We start from the raw sequence: 17,546 nt of genomic DNA, 5'->3' as shown, positions 1-17,546 counted from the left end.
ATCAGCATAAGGTTAATAAACTATGACAATGAGTAGTTTTCCTCTTGTAATTTTCCCTCAGGCATTGCCCCATTTTAGAGATTGTAGTAAATTCTTGAAAAATCTAAAGAAAATGCTGGCTGTTTGTGTGGTGCATGTAATGTGCAGCTGTTGCCCTCATCACACTGTTGGTATGTAGTTTTTCTGAGTATGGATGTGGGTTCTTCTGTTAATTACACAAAATATGATCTGCAACTTCCAGTTAGAGACAGTGTTGTTACATATTACGTTTTCTTCCTGATTGCTGGTGTATTTTTTTTTTGTTTTTTTTTTCCTCTACCAAATACTCTCTTGTTCTAATTTCTGAGTTGCAAGTAAGACAACAAGATTAACAAATTTAGTTTCACTGAAGTTAATACTGCACATTAGTATTGATCTCAGGAGATTCAGAATTTCACTTTAAATAATCTAAGAAAAACATGTATTTGTAGAGTAGAAGAAAGTAAAGACCATAACTATAATTACTGGTTTTGTACATTCATACATAAATATATGTTATATAGGCAGTAAATAGAAAAGAAATATATTTGTAACTTATACAATAAAAATACTCCCACTTTCAAATGAGCTTTTGCAACATCAGAAGTAAAATATATCAGAGGCCTATGTCTGCTGATAATCAATCCAATTTCCAGAATGAGATTAGGCATCATTATAGACTTTTTCTCTAAGCACCTTTCCCATGGGATAGCAACACAGAACAGCCATGCAGAGTTAACATCTGATTAGAACGAATAATACATTTTGCAGTTCTAAGACAAGCTAGCTGGGAATTGTCTAGTCCATTTCTCTGGCTATGTACCCCTCCTGAAACTTACAGAGAAACTATGGCTCCCCAAGTCCCAAGGTGATCCAGCTGGTTAGGAAGCAAATAGAAGGAGAAAAAGCCACTTTTGATTTTCTGAGAGTAAGATTTGCTTTAGTTAATATACATTTTTTTCCTGCTTATGGAATAAAGTCCTTTCCTTTAATTTGTAAAATTGTATGTTTTATGGAAAGGTAAGTTTCCTTGGGTGTAAGTTTCAGGCTACATGAATTTCTCTGCAAATTTCTCTTCCATGCTGTGTTGTTTTCCTTAAACTTGTGGGACTGAAAGCTGCATCTGAGCCTGGCGTCACAAACACTGTCATTGTAAGAGCTTGAGAAAAATATTGTCTCTCAATATTTTACACTGTGAAAATATGTTAATATAAAGTTAATTGACTGGAATGCTTAAATGCATGCATTTTTAAAAAAGAATTATTTTTTCTAAAACAATGAAAGGACTTATAAAATACTAAGTTTATGTAAGAAAGATTTAAGATAAAAAACTCCCTCTAATTAAAATAAAAATAAAGTAGCACAGAAAAATGTCTCCAGTACAAACTAACTAGTTAAGAGTAAATATTTTGAGAGAGAACAGTCAGTATGAGCAATAATATAGTAAAAGAGCAAAATAAGATAAAGAAATATAGATTTAAAAATAAATCCTAATAAAATAAATACACTTGGAAAGCCAAACCTGTGCTGAAAGTAATAGGGCAAAATTTTGATTTATTTTAAATTGTCAAAGCAGACAGTTACCCAGGAGCTTTTAGAACAGAATTAAACTCTATAGCACAAAGCTGTTCACATTTATTTACCCAGCGCGGTACTCTATAGAGTGACAAAGCTGGCGGGGGGAGCACGTTTTTCTGACCAAAACTCTGGATTTGGCGAGGGGGATCTCCGGCGCTGCTGCCTCATGTGGCACGGAGAAGTCGCTTCCACGTACGTGAGGTCGGAAAGTGGTGACTTTGCCATGTGAAACGCTTTGAGAACTGAGGCTGAAAAGTTGTGTATGGGGAAATTAGGGCTTGAAGGGGAAGTAATTTTTTGTGTGCGGCGCATGACTCAGGCGGTGGGCTGAAAGGGTTAACTAATCGTCATTAAAAATTACAGTTGACATTTTCTTCTCGGATGGCAGGGAGCTGGCGTGCCGCCGGTCCCCGGCGAGAGCGGGGGGTGGCTTCCACGCACGGCTGACAAGGGGCTGGGACTCCTCCAGCCCCAGAGAGCCGGCGGCGCTGTGTGGGGGGAAAGGCAAGGGACGGACATGTTCCCCGAAGGGGCAGTAAAAACAAAAAACCCCCTCAGCTTAGGGAAAGGGGAGAAGACACAGCCTCGCTTGAGAAGGTAAAAAAGAAAAAAAAAATAAAGGTAAATATAGAAAAGCCCCGCGCCACGCCACACCGCGCAGTGGTGATGCGCGCTCCGTCCCGCCCGCTCGCCGCCACCGCTCGGCGGCCGGTCCCCGCTGGGTCCCCGCTGGGTCCCCGCTGGGGGGGGGCCGGAGCGGCGCCGCGCCCTCGCTCCGCGTCCCGGGCGGTGTCTCAGCGCAGCCATGTCTGGCGGCGCGGGGCGGCGAGGCGCGCTCGGGCGGCGGCGCCCTCTGTGAGGCGGCGGCTGCGGACGAGCGGCGACGGCGGGCATCCATGTCGGCGGGCAGGGATTAGCGCGGCGGGCACCCAGCCGAGCGGAGGGGGCGGCCGGCCCGTCGCCCCCTTCCCGCGGGGTCTCCGGCGGGAGCGAGCCGTACCCGGCTGGCGGGGGCGGGTGGACATGGCTGACCGGAGCGCGCCGAGCTGCCACCTGCGGCTGGAGTGGGTCTACGGCTACCGGGGTCATCAGTGCCGCAACAACCTCTACTACACGGCCGCCAAAGAGATCGTCTACTTCGTGGCGGGGGTCGGCGTGGTCTACAGCCCCCGGGAGCACCGGCAGAAATTCTACCTGGGGCACCAGGACGACATCATCAGGTACCGCTGGCGCCGCGCGCCCCCGGGCCGCATCCCGCCGCGGGCTCCGAGCCGCTCCGGCCGTCCCGGCCCCGCGGCCCGGCTCGTCCCCCGCGCGCTCCTCCCTTCCCCCTGGAGCGGGGCGCGAGTGTCCCCCAGCCGCCGCCTGCCCCGGGTGCCGTCCCGGGCAGCGGCGGTGATGCGCGTCCCGCCGGTGCTGTGGGGATCCGGGGGTCGGACCGAAATACATCAAGGACAGTCAGCGCTTCCTCACCGCCCCCCCCCGCCCGGGCTTCGCCGTGGGTAGAAACAGCCTGGAAATGGCTTTTAGCTGTCGGATTTAATCAGCCGTGTTGTGTGTCCCCCACTGCCGCCGGTGTGCGGTGCCGAAACTCGTACGAGCGCCTGTGCCCGGCGCGGCAGCCCGAGGTCGCCGCTCGGTCCCCGGCCGCCCCTGAATGTCAAAGGGCCGGCGGGAGGAGAAGCATTAATCGTGTGTGTTCCCGGAGCACTTGGGCTGCGGAGGAGGTTAATCTGTAGCAGGTAGACCTTTGTCTGGTGTTTAAAAGGCGACGATTACATGGGGAATTAGTGGCCTGCCTGTAACTCACGCAACTTTTAGGGTAATCTTAAAAGAGCAGCCTTTCTTGAGAAGTTGCGGCTTCTTTTGTAGCTCAGTAGTTCATTTGGCAGGGAATGTTACCAGGCGCTGAGTCCATTAAAAAAAAAAATTACAAACTGATGTTGCAAAAGAAGTGTGCTGGTATGATTTCTTATGTCTTTCCACTCCAAGGATGCTTTTGAAAGCCTAGTGGTGTTGTGAGATCAGTAAGAGAATTTGAGGAGTATGAAGGGCAGATGTGAGCCTGAGTCATCACTCTTTCCCCTTACAGTAGGTGTCATTGCAGATGGATTTTAAATTCTGATTTCCTTTGGTCTTCCTGTTGGGGTAAGAGCTAGCAGTAGATATTTTTGTAGATCTTTTGTACGTTTACAGCACAAAATTTGTTCTTATGATGCTTAGTGCTCCAAGGCATACCTCTGTATGTGTTACTCATGAGTAACAGGTATTGCCTGTAGAGAGCAGAGTAGATGCTATGTCTTTCATTTAAGCTTTTAGACGCGCTAGAAAACTTGGTCATAATGGTCACTTTTTTCCTTTGTTTAAATCTTTTGGAAGGAATTTAAATAGTTCTGAAGTATGGCTGTGAATGTTCCTAAGAAGGGTGTCACTTTCATAGTATGTTTCTCCTTGCTGCTGAATATGTGAAGAAAACTAGTCAATGTACCACGGCAGAGTGTTGTACTGGGGGTGTTGAGTCGGGAGTTTGAATCGCTGTTATTTGCATTGCTTAATGTTTCAACATTCTCACTTTAATCCAGGAAAAACTGTTTTCTTAAGAACTGCTAGCCACCTGTGATGTCAGGTGCTGCGGGAAATCCAGATCTGCACCTTGCTATTGTGCTGAGGAAGCCGTGGCTCACCGCTCGCTCTAAGGTCACGGCAGTGTAATATTACACATTTAATACCATGCACTCAGGAGTGCTTCCGAATGACTCTGTTTCAGTAGCACTTCTTGTAGCGCAAGTATTAAATGGTTTGGCTTACAACCGGGCAAGTTTTTTGTTTGCATGTGGTAACAGTTTGTTGCTCAGTCTCTCTCAGTTTTGGTACAGTGTGCTACATTTGGCTAAAATGTGACAGAATTGTTTAGAATAGTACTAAACAAAAAAACCCCACAGAACCCAACAAATAAACAAACAAAAATCTGCTGTAGGTCAGCTAACTGGAGAGAAAGTGTGTCTGGTTTGTGTATGTACTTTGATTTGAATGATACCATGGCCCATTCAAATATAGCAGTTTCTCCTGCTGTGAATTGTACTGATGCGAGAATATAAAAGTATGATATGTTTGCAGTTAGAATTCTGGGTGGTTCTTAAATGCAAAAGCTACACAGAAATATTAGTATGCATAAAGAGGAATGCTTGATTTAGAAGCAGCCTGGCTATTTCTCATAGTACAATTAGACTTGCATTGATAAGTCTTTCTCTTGCTACTTTCTCTAAAATGCAATGTGGTACCATTTAAATGCCATCTCACACTTTTGCTGACTAAACTTGAGTATCTAAACATGTTAGTTCTTAATATTTAAAGGAGACATAGGAAGGTCAAATATTAAAAAAAAAACAAAAAAACCCCAACAACAAAACCCAAAGCCCAGAAAGCAGGTGCAAAAATTTGATTATATAATATAGTAATCAGTGTTACTAAATTTTCTCTCTGAAGGTAAACTTAACCGTTGTATTGGAAAAGAATGAATATATTTTGTGCTCAAGCAGTCTCAGCAAGTATTGTGAATGCTGACATATTTGCGATTTTTTAGTGAAAGCAATGGGAGGATTAAGTGTCTTTTTACAAGTATGGGGTCTAATTTGTGAAAGCAGTTCTGGAGTCTGAAAATCTTATGTATTTAAAGAATCAAACTTTCATGAGCCTAGCTCCATAGCTACAAGGACTAAGCATAAATATTGCTCACTACATGGTGATATTATTAGTACTCCTCATTATGAGAACTTCTATATTGTTAGCATTCTTTGGATGACATTGTAATTGTAAACATCAGTCAGGAGACAGGAACTGCAGTTCTGAAGTCAGAGACCATTTCTTTAGTAGTAGAAAACAGTATTTGAGTAATGGACAGTCATAGGAAATTTCTAACACTAGCAGTTAGTTTTTGTTCTGCTTTGAAGTTTTACCTGCTTTGGTTAATGAAACCCTGTAAATCTGTTGTAAGATTTTTTAATATGATTAGGTGTTTTAACATGATTTGTTTTCAGGATGAGTGTCTAATCTTAATTTTATTCATGGTGTCCACACCCCAAACGCCTCAGCCTCAGTTAACTGTATAGTAAGAGAACTCTCTTTCAGTGTTTTGTTCCTCAGATCTATTGAAAACTCTTTTAGATTAGAAGAGGATAATTAGGATAATTTAAAATATCTTTTATTTGTCTGTTTTGGTGGTTTGTTTGTTTGTTTTTAAATTTGAACTATCTGCATTGTAATTCATTTTTAAAAGTACTTTTCTTGCTTGCTGGTGAGCTTTTTTTTTTTTTTTTTTTTTTTTTTTTTTTTTTTTTTTTTTTTTTTATCTCTTCTGAGAATTATTTTCCAGAAATCAACTCGGTATTCTGGAGAACACAGTTACATGTTTTCAATCTCACTTGTCTCCCATTTCTTACTCATTTGAATATTTTTATGGTTGAGGTCCAGGAATGTATGCAAACACCTGTGGAAAGTGTCAGATGCAGACATGCTTTGAAAATTTGCATCTTTCAGGAGTGCAGTTAACTGAGTTTGTTATATTTTCAGGAGTAAATAAGGAGAACAATCTTGTACATAGAATCTCAGGTGACTGGCTTTGATCTGTTGCCAGCAGCATAACTTGGTTGTCTGCTGTGTTTATCTGGAAGATAAGTTCCCCTGTCCAACCATGGCTGTGTATGTATGTGTAGGAGATACTAATACTGAATGAAAATGCAAGTTATTCTTGCAAAGCTACTGGTTTCAAGTGTATGCATCACCAAACTAGCTTGTGATCTGTAGAATGATTTGCTTTTCTGGTAGCTGAGGAAGGAACAGTATCTTGGTGTTCAGGGCAGGTCTTAACTTTGTTCTCCATAATTTTATTGGTTTAGAGGATCGTAGGGTTTTTAATGTTGGCTGATCTTCCCATTTCAGAGACACCTTAGATTGTATTTAAATCTGATCTGAATTAAGATTTCAGAAGATGTCCCCTCAGAGTATTAATTTGTCATACTGTAAAACTCATACTCACATTGAGGCTACTTATTTGTCTTGGATAGCTAAAGCACATATATATATATATATATGAGAAGATTGGAAACCCTGAACTTATCCACCTTTTTAAATGGCTGTCTGCTGGCAAAAGCCTTTGGTGTCCCTAGCACAATTCTCTTTGCTGATGTGCTCCAAGGAGACTGCTGACATGCTCCAAGGTGACTTGTAGAATAATTTTTCCTTTTGATGCATTTTTTTTTTCCCTTCCTTCCCTTCCTTCCCTTCCTTCCCTTCCTTCCCTTCCTTCTTCCATACTTCTAGCCCTGTGACCATCTTTTTTTTTGCTTCAGAGTACTGGAATTTTACTGGGAATTAACTTTTCATATGGCATTGACGATACTATTGAAAAATGAAATCAAAACATAAGGTTAAACCAGTGCCTCTTTTTGAGAGCTTTAGTAGACCTGGGAAGATTTTATATTCTGCTTTTCATGATGTCTGTTCTTGATTTCCAACTTTAGCACTTGTAATTATCCTTGTGCACCATTATCTTTATGCTGACACAATACAGCCACACAACTGTGCCAGTCACAGAAAGAAGAATTATCTTTCTCTGTCAGAATGAAACAAATGAGGAAGAGTTGTTATCTGTCCTACTTTTTTAATATCCATTATGTCAGCTAGTTGGCAAATAATAGTACTTTTGTATATTCTTCCTAGAACTTAATCTCTGTGACTACTTGATTAAGATGTTTGTGGTACATTTAGGTTTTATTGCTTGAGATAGCAGCTGGCACATTTTATGCTAGTAAGAACTCTTGAATCTCTGCTGATAATGGCATTTATGGCTCTGCTATTGAGCAACTCTAGGCTGTGTCTAAGTTAATTTCCCTTCTCGTCTGAAGTCTGTATATTTCTCCTTGTCTTGGACTAAGTTGGGGGAAAGAAATCATGCCTCATCTGCCCTAGGACTCATGCAGTGTTCTGCTTTTAGGGCAAACATAACTTAAAAGATTATTCAGAAGCCATTGAAATTCTTCATTATTAGGAATTCTAGTAACAGAAACTAACCAATACCATGCTACAAAGACAGAGGAGAAATAAATGGTTGTACTTTCAGTTTAGTTAAAACTTGGTTCTTTTCCACCTTTGTGCCCCTCTGTATCCAAGACTGTAGAGAGGAAAGTTGCATGTTTACAGAGAGCAGAGGTATATGCAAGACAGGTAGAAAGAATGGCAAAGCATTTGTCTCTGTTCTCACAGAGACAGGGTTTGGCTGTTTCCAGCAAAATAATTTGCTTGTCTAAATCATGGCTTTTCTTAAGACAGTTTTTTCTTGTTGCTGTGAATTCTAGGAATTACCTGAACTTTGTTTACCAAGGAATAAAAACAGTCAAACCTCTGGCTACTAAACTGTGATCTTTTCAGGCACTTTATTTAACACTGTCATCTTTTTATGTTTCAAATTTCCACTTATTCTCCTGCTTAAGATACTATGTTTTTGATCCTGTATTCCAAGGCAAAATAAACCATTTCATTTTAGTGTCAACATTACTTGGGTTCTAGTGAGAACCAAAACCACTAAAATCATCTCTTCTCTCTGGTGTTAGTGCTGTCTGCCAACTCTGATTTTTCTATTTATTGTCACACTCTGAGTGTTAGTCTAGCCATCAACATCTAAGGAATTGTTGGACTCTGTCGGCTGCTTTCTAAGACTGCTCCTAGATAATGCTCTCTGGGAGGCAGGTCCAGCCTTCCTCTGTGTGCCTGTCAGCTGTGGTTTGCAAGCAGAAATTCTAGCAGTGCAGTGATTAGTCACATCCTGGTTTTGAATGGCAACAGATCTTTTCCTCGCCCTCTCTTTTCATTAACTATGCAGTGTTATGACTTTGGATGACCTGCTGTTGGACTTTTTTAGTAAAGATGCTGAGTATTTCTACCACCTCATTGTATCATTCTGCCTGTCTTTGATCCCTTTTCATTAGATTCTAGTAATCAAAAAAAAAATTATGAACAGAAGAGGATATCTTCTCAGAAAGAGACAAACAGGTTTCACAAGAACGTAGAGGGAAGTTAGTTTCTTTCCATGTTTTGTGTTCCCCCAGTCGTCTGACACCTTAAGAGCTCTCGAAGAACCTCAACAAACAGTTGAAGCAATTGAATGTTGGGGTATCTGCTGTCAGGTTTATTGTCTTGTTCTTGTCTGGAATAAAATGGTGTATGTTTCTGACCTAACTCCAGATGACAGTCAAGCACAAATATTAGGGAATGGATACTAAGCACAGCTACAGCATTTTGTCAGGTGAAATTCTGTTAATTGGTTTGGCAGCAGATCTATGAATTTTCACTTGGAATTTAATGATTAGTTGTGTATTTTGGATTTCAGGGAGTGTAACAGAATGAATACTAGGTTGCCACGTATGGAGAAATTTCTAATTATCATGTGTAACCTCTTGTGTCTTTTGAATTATGAATGTGACAGAGGAAAGAAAGCTTAAGCAGAGAAATTCTTTGTATGCACTTGAATTCTATACAGTCCATATTTTCTTTGTAGAAAAGAAATCTGTTGTTTATTCATTTGCAGAAAGGTAATCTCCCAAATTATTTCAATAATTATAGGCATCAAAGAAAGCCCATCATCCCCCTTTGTAGCCTGTAATAACTGGAGGAAAACAGGAGTAAATTCCATTTTATAGTTATGCTTCAAATGTGAAATGGATCATGCATAGAGATGCCTCAAATTGTAGCTTGACTAATACGTAGGAAACAGACAAGGTGCACACAGCCTGGATTATTAGGTATAGTGTTGGGAAACCAGTGTTTGTTTGGATTATTAGGTGTGGTGGATTGTTAGGTATGGTGTTGGGAAACCAGTGTTTGTTCTCAATTCCCAAGGAAGGTCCTTGGTAGGAGTATTTCCCCTTGGCTCAGTGCTGGTGCGGCTGCCCCTGGAGTACTGTGTGCCATTCTGGGCTCCTCAGGACATGAGGAACTATTAAAGGGAGTCCATGGAAGGGCCACAAAGGTGATGAAGAATCTTGGCCATCTCTCCTGATGAGAGGCTGAGAGAGCTGGGACCATTTGGCCCAGAGGGAAGAAGGCTCAGAGAGCATCTGCTCAATGTATATAATAAATTGATGAAGCAAAAGTGTGAAGAAGATAGATGGATCCAGGCTCTTTTCAGTGGTGCTCAATGACAAGTCAAGTAACTTTCCAACCAAAAATAAAACCTGTAGGCCTATGTTGAACAGTAGGAGTTTCCAGAACTGGTGGTTCAGTTTGAAAGTTTCAGTGTTTTGACTACAAACATTATTTATTACTTTCTTCCAATGTGAAAATTCAAATAAAAATGATTTTATGTAAATCTGGTTAAGGAAATAATTTTCCAGATAATTTTTTCTTGAAGAAAATTAGATATGAACTAGAGATCGTGAGGTTTTGGTATGCAATAGAATGTTTACTGTGAAATGAAATACCTTTAACAGTATTTTCTTAACAAAGAGTGGGCTTTGGGATATCTGCTGGTAGGTTCCTGCTGAAATGTGGCACCTGGGGTTCATTCTCCTTTTGCACTTGATGAGGAAACAATGTTCTTGCTTCAAGGGATGAAAGCAATGTAATGCTGAAGTCATGTGATGTACCATTCTGTCAAATACAGGCACCTAAATCACTTGAGCAGGTTAAATCACCAAGCTATTGCACTTTGTTAATAAGCCATTAAGGCATTTTTCTTTTCTGAATATATTTTGAGGAAATGATTTCTCTTTTTCCCCTGAAAGTTTATATTTCCAGCTGAAAAATCATGTATTCTCCTTAGCTTATTCTTAGGGCATATGTGGTGTCATGTTTTTTTGTTTATACTTATGATAAATCAATTAACTCACTTTACCATCTCCAGATGATCTTTTTGAGTATAGTCAGTTTATTTCCCTCCATGAAAGAAGTCATGACTTAAAACCTTAATTGTGTTGTAATTAAACTAAGCAGTCCTCCTATAAGCCTCTAACTTCAGTATCTATTGTCTATCAGTAAAAATGGCATTTCTAACAGCAGAAGGTAAGAAGTTCTTCTTACTCGGTGAGATAATTATCCTGCTGACCATTTTATACTTTATATTTGTGGTTCACAAAGGTGAAGTCCCAGTTAAACTCTTTCCAGCTTTTCATGCCAAGTGGTCTCAAATTGTCAAATGTTTAAACAGATCAGGGGGAGAAATGAAAGACAAAATTATGTGCCTTCTCTCTCAGGAAAACCAAGTTTTGTCAGTAGTTTTAGACCTGTTCTGGAACATGTTATACTGTCTGAAAGATGTTTTTTGAGGGATTTAGTGTTGAAACTTCATTAATATATTTTTTTAAAATCTACAGTTTTGTACAGCATCTTTTTGAGAAAATATTTTTTCTTGGATTTTCTGATAAAATGAAAATATTTTAGGAATACAGAATAAAAACATTCCTGGATTCAGTTTGAAGTGTGACTAAATAAGCCTGTTGTTTAATACACCTGCATACCATTGAAAACTTTATTTTTTCCTAATTAAAACTACACAAATAGAAATACCAAAAATATCAAACCAGAACTGAACATATAAAACATACTAGAAGTTGATTAAAGTAGATCAACACAGCAAAGAGCTAGGCTTGGGAGCTTGCTTTCATGCATTGTGCTTTTCATAGCCAGCAGTCACATCACCTTCTGATCTGATTCTGTCAGTGCTCACAGGCAGGGTCAGGTCAGGTCAATACTTAAATGGGAAAATGTCTTGGTGCTGTAGAAAATGCTTTTCTTCATTTGGTAGTTGGGTCTTTTTTCTCAGAACTATTGCAACAACATGAGGCTCTAGGACAATGTCTGAGAAGAACAGGCAAGGTACCCAAAAGCTTAATAATTGATTCCTAAAAATTTTGGAGTATTTCTGCAGTAATTTTGAGGTCTTCCCTAATCTTTTAGTTTTTCCAAATTGCAGTCAAAGAAGTTATATTTCTTCCTACCTGTGTTTTCAATGGTTAAGTATGTTAGTTATTCTCTTGATATAGGGAGGAAAGGAGGTTGTGTTCCTGGTTGATTTTTTAACAGCATTATAGGGTTAGCATACTGTGTTTGCTGTGTTATTATGGTAGTGATAGGCAGTAACTTAGCATGTTTCAATAATTTTGAAATGTTGATTTTTTTATCCCCCTCTAATTTTTTTTAGATTGAAAATGTAGTGTACATGTTCTGTATGACATACCAAAAAATTAGTTTAGACTTTACTGTAATTAATAACACAAGCATTCATTGCAGGCTTTTTTTTAAAAGATGTGTGCTTGAAACAGAACCTGTAATAATTGCAAAAAGATATTTCTAGTTTCGTGTCATCTACATTTTGAGGTTTTTGAAGTTTAAGCTGACACTGACATTAAGCTAAAAAATCCATAGATTTTAATAGTATCTTTTATGATATATCAAGGAGATTTTTTTTTAATTTCAAAATATAGTTTACCTAGTTTTTCAAAATATTATTACACAATTTGCAGAGTTGTATTTGTGATTTAATACAGCACTTCTGTTTAGCATCAACAACTTTAATGGAAAAGTAATTTGTTATTCATAAAAATGGCAAAGGTGTCTAATCTGTACTGATAAAGATTAGGCATATGCTCACATTAAAATTTAGATTTGTTAAGATATACTTAAATGATAATGCTGTTATATTATGATCAAGGAAATTTACTTATTCACAGTATTTTTTTTTGACTTGACATAAACTATTGGTTTTGCTACATTCACATGGTAAGCAAAGCTACTGGGCATTTGAAATCCCTTGAAAAGAAAAATAAAGCTGTAATTTTCCTTGAATTTACATAGCAGAATGTGAAAGCTCCCATAACCATCTTAATAATTTGGTTGAATATTTGACCTAGGTGGTGTTGAATGTTCTCTTCAAAATACATGTAGTGAAGATATTTTGCCCAATGAGATTCTGGTGTGTCATCTGGTGTAATGTGAATTTCCCCTGGTGTAACAGTGAAGCACTTTACAGAATGTTATAGATATATACAAATCACCTTCATTAGAGGACAGATTGCTCTGATTACTCCACTGGCTACAAAAGACTTCCATTTCTACAAGAAATACCCAGTATCATTATTTGCATTGCTGTTAGCTATTACATAGTAATAGTAATAGCTGGTAGCTATTACCATAGTAATAGACTTTGAAAGTGCAGTGCTTGATTTGCACAAAAAAGGTCAGAATCAGCCAAGATTACCTTAACTTTTGGTAGCAAAAGCTATGATTGAATTTTTAGGCCAGGTTTATGATTCCTATCTTTTATATTGCAAAAGGTAGAAACCACAAAGAATTTCAGTGTGTCCCATCAGTGTGTCCCACCACTACTACTCTGCATTTAAAGCAAGATGTCTTTGTGAGACCACTTCAGTTTGAAAAGCAGGGTTCCTTGTTATTTTACCTAGCTGCTAGAGGATACCTGCATTATTAAATTGCCAAAGAAATACTATATATTTTCTTCTGAGTAGCTGTCGTCAGCCTAGTTGCAAAAGACTTTGCTTTAACTGGGAATCCTCATTACTGCTGAGAGGCTTCCTGCTGGACTCCTTTTCTTTTGAAAGAGTTCTGTAAGATGGTCCCTGATGCTTATTCTTCTATGAAAGCCCTGGGTATTCCTTCAGAAAATACAGTGAACAATCCTTCCAACCATTTTTCATAGGTTTCTAATTTCATTTCACTGCTTGATCTTCCAAGCTTTTTCAGAGGAATTCCTTTGTAGTGCCTATTACTTTGGACTGCAGACAGGATGAATCAAGCCTCGTAACTGTATGCAAAGGTCAGTTTGATTATTTTGCTTTAAAAGCACATTGCATTTTAGCAAAAAAACCCAAAAATTCCACATAAATCTCCCAAAACCCATCCCAAAACTGAATCTTCTAGTCTAACAGTAATGTCCAAATTCTAATTGCTCAAATATTCATGGTGTCATCTTTGATAAATATTTTTAGAGGCTCCTTTTTTGGGGTTTGAATTCAAAAACTGAGAGAAATGTGTCCAGAGAGTGTGTGGCATAACTGGAGAAAGTAACATCAGTGTGAACAAAATCATCAGCTCTAGAGGTACCTGCAGTAGTGCTTCCACTGGTGGTTTAGCCACATTGATGACAGATTACATTTAGGGAAATCTTTCATTTGCCTTTTAGACTGTGTTGACTACAGAAAGTATTACACCTTACACTTCCTTTGGCTTCATATGAAGTATGTTGATGAGATATTTGGCATGAAATTATTATGTAAATAAAATACTTGATTCAGGTGAAAAATTCAAGTGAAAGAAAATAAACTAAACTGAGGCAAAGGACCAGACCTAATAAAGAAAATGTGTCCAAGCTGAAAGTCATGTTTAGAAATTGCTCATAGTTACATTAAAATCATTGTGTTCTCACAGCGCTCATACATTTCACTCCTGATTACTTAATGTATGTTTTACTTTACTTTACCCCAACTGAGAATGAAATTTGTAGATATGACATATTTTTATGACAATGTTCTAAAAGAGTGTTTTACTGCTTTGATTCTTTCTGTTTATGTGGTACATTTCTTGTGACTAAATCTAGTTGGATATTTTAAAAATAACAGTGACCCTTCAATTCTTTGAACCATAGGGTAGCTTATTTCAAGAGCAAAGCTCCTGTAAATGTCAGAGTGTGATAGAGGTGCATACAAATATTATATATACATGCCACTGGGGAAAAAAAACCCCAAAATGTATTTAAATGTAAAAATCACTTTAAAGAAACTATGCATTTTAGTTGTGGGGGTGAGATGTCTCCATTTTATCAAGACAGCTTGCACGCAGAATGAGTGGATTAGTTCTATGTTTTGGTTAGCTGACAACAGTATAAACCTTCTTCTGACTTTTAGAACTATGCTAATCCCTGTTCCCTGCTTATAATCCCTCCACAAGAGCAAGCAAGGTGAATGATGCTTTATCTTAGATCAAGACAAGGCATCTGACAGCATTTGGAAATTGCCTGAAGATTTATTGTGGTGAGTGTGACATTTTAAGTAAAAAAGCCTTCTGGAGTACTTGAGGAAATAAAAGAAATATTTGAAGAACTGGTAAATGTTTGGTTTGGGTTTTTTTTTCAGATCAAGGTTGCACATTAGATGGTATTTGTGTTGTTTAGTTACAGGTTCCTCTTTTGCTCACTGTTTTTTTCAATTGCAGTTTGTTCTGCCATATAAATTAATACCACAAAAATGAATAGCCTTTGAAATATTATTCAGTAATAATTTATAAGTAATCATGGTTTTGTCTTGTACAGGTTACAGCATATGCTTATGAGTATTACCTTATGTTATGTTCCTCATTAGGATTAGTCAACTGGATCAGTGTTCTTGAGATAAACATAATTTTTAAGCAGAAGATTTGTATTTTCTTGAGAGTGTTACACATGAATGTTCTTTATCCATCTTCTCCTTTTTATTGGTTTTCAGTGATTAAGTTTGTGAGCCTATATGGATGACATCTTTCATTGCCTACTAACTCCACACTGACTTCTGAGTCCCCTTTAATATTCTCGACTTTTCCTATGATTCTTTCCTGTTTTATTTATGGTTCTGGTACATGTGGGGATTTTGTTTGTTTTAGGAGACAGTCTTTTGTGTAAATACTTTTGTGGCCTCTATAGCGTATTTATAGCCTTTTTCTAAACAAGAGTTCAGATGTTGTCCCAGTTTTAAGTAGTATCCTGGTTCCTTTCACTTTTCTGGTGCAAAGTTAGATGCTGGGATGGTCAATTTGTGACCAGTGTTAGAGATATCCATGACTTTTTTCTGTAGGAAAACACCTCTGTCAAACACCTGCAGAACACCTGCAGGCCTGATATACTCAAGAACTCCTGAAGAAATCTGGTGTATCTGCAGTGTCCATGGCTGGCAAGATGGTGTTTTCTTCTGCTCTAAAGCTTCTTTCTTATTTTTCTTATTTTCTTATTCATTCTGTGCTTCAACTGACTGTACTTCATTCTTTGGTTGGCAATGAAGTAGAGTCAGTTGAAGCACAGAATGGATGTTGTGCTTATCTCAGCTTTTTCCAATAGCAGCTCTGCCACTGCCTTCTCCTCACCAGTCCTTACATTAAACCAACTCCTTATTTTGTCAGGATAATCTTTCTGTATAAAAGAAGAACTTTTCAAAAATTGTCACTGGTTGTTCTGTGAATCCACTCAAATATTCAGATGATAAGTTCCTGCACATTGAGAGATTTTCATTAATATTTCATTTCTCCCATAGGACAAAAGACTGAATTGCTGTTTAATATACTTGTTCAGAAGTATGAAAGAAAATGGTACATTCTGTGATTTTTTTTCTGTGTGATACTAGAAGATCTAGTATAAATTTTTAAAGTAATAGATGAATGTTAATCTAGTGGTTAAAAACTGTTCTAAATCTTGTAGAGAAGAAGCAAATCGTAATGACTGGGTAAAGGGATGTTCAAAGAGTTTTAGTAGTAGTGGAAGATTTAGAAACAAGAGAAATTTGTATATCAAGCAAGTTTATTTAGTTGAATTATGGTCAGAAGCATCCAAAATAACCTTCCTTTGAAAAGTAACTTTTGAAATGGTCTTGGCTGAAAAATTTGGCATAAATGCTTCTTTGACCTTAAATAATTTATTCTTTAGATTTCTGACTCAGCAATGGAATGAGTCTTTGTGCACTGAAAAATGAGTAATTTTAAATGTGATAAGAACTTTTGCCATTTAATTACACTTTCTAGACTGTATTTCATTACAAAAATTATTTGAAATTAATTCTGTTCAGATTTTATAGACATGTTTGTCTCAGTTTCCCCATGATTAAGTGGCTATGGCATGATAATTTTTAGTAAAGTAGCTTGTTATCAACTGGCTACAATGGGAAATAGATGTTTCCACTTTAATTTTAAACTGCATTTTTTAAAAATCTGTGATTACTTTGTAGGATTGTATGGTTTTCACCATGTGTTCAGGAACAAAGGACTGCTTTCTAACTTTGTGGCTGACACATCCTAACCAAATAATTTCTTAGTACTTCTTGATTTGTTAAGGGATCTCTTTTGGGTCACCAAATCTAGAGACCCAAAGGAGCTGAACAGCTGCACTGTCTCCTGAGTTACTGACAGCTGATTGCACTGTCTTCTCTCCACAGATCTTGCACTTCTGGTTTCCTTGTTTCTTTCTCTTTTCTCTCTCTCTCTCTCTTTTTTTTTTTTTTCTTTTTTTTTGTTCCCTTGCTGCTGGTTCTAGGAGAGTCATATTTGACACTTCATATGTAATAATAGTTTAAATAATTGGTCAAGTCTGTGCATTGTCTTGTAAGGAAAGAAGGCCGTTGGATATTTTTTTAGGTGGGATTCTTACTTACCATCAAGGTCTAGTATGTCCCATTACTGGACCACCAGTTCTTTAATATTAATAGCTGTTAAAGAATAACAGGACATTATCTTAGCAAATTTATCTCCAAATGAATCTGGAGTATATGATATTTCTAACTTTCATGTGAGGAGATTTTTTTTAGCTAGGAACATGTAAGTAATTTTGCTGTTTTCTTTTTCAAGGAGCATATTAGAAAAGAATTTTGTTCCTCAGATTGTGAAAACCTGGTGATTAAATTGTCACAATCATGTAGAATTTGTAAAAATCCAGCAACCCCACTCAGTCAAAGCATGAGTTCTCCTGTTGGCATTGGCAAAATCATTCATATTTGAAAAGAAGGGGAGTATATTTATTTTTAATCAGTTTTCTAGAGATGATGACTTACCAGAAAGCTGAAGCCAATCCCTTCCTCAGCAGTGGAGGATATGACAATGCAAGACAAAAATGGACATCTTCATTTAGGGCCATGTAATTCCCAGAATATTTTACTCAGTTCTCATATTTGATGATGTGGGAACTTTGCATCAGTGTTGCTTTAGTCACT

The 17,546-nt window shown here is 38.2% G+C and overlaps 1 protein-coding gene across 4 annotated transcripts in view; it reads left to right on the top strand.

Moving 5' to 3' along the window:
- The first annotated feature begins 2,608 nt into the window (after positions 1 to 2,608).
- Positions 2,609 to 17,546, top strand: part of EML5 (EMAP like 5) — a 91,082-nt gene continuing 76,144 nt past the window's right edge. For all 4 annotated transcript variants that reach the window (XM_041397034.1, XM_041397044.1, XM_041397063.1 and 1 more), the window contains exon 1: positions 2,609 to 2,816. In XM_041397034.1, coding sequence (XP_041252968.1) covers positions 2,620 to 2,816 — 197 coding nt within the window. In that variant the 5' untranslated portion in view covers positions 2,609 to 2,619. The remainder of the gene's footprint in view (positions 2,817 to 17,546) is intronic.

This window comes from Onychostruthus taczanowskii, unplaced genomic scaffold, assembly GCF_017590055.1.
Source record: "Onychostruthus taczanowskii isolate IOZ18803 unplaced genomic scaffold, ASM1759005v1 scaffold1, whole genome shotgun sequence".
Classification (NCBI taxonomy): domain Eukaryota; kingdom Metazoa; phylum Chordata; class Aves; order Passeriformes; family Passeridae; genus Onychostruthus; species Onychostruthus taczanowskii.
This window is presented reverse-complemented; position numbering and strand designations above follow the sequence as displayed.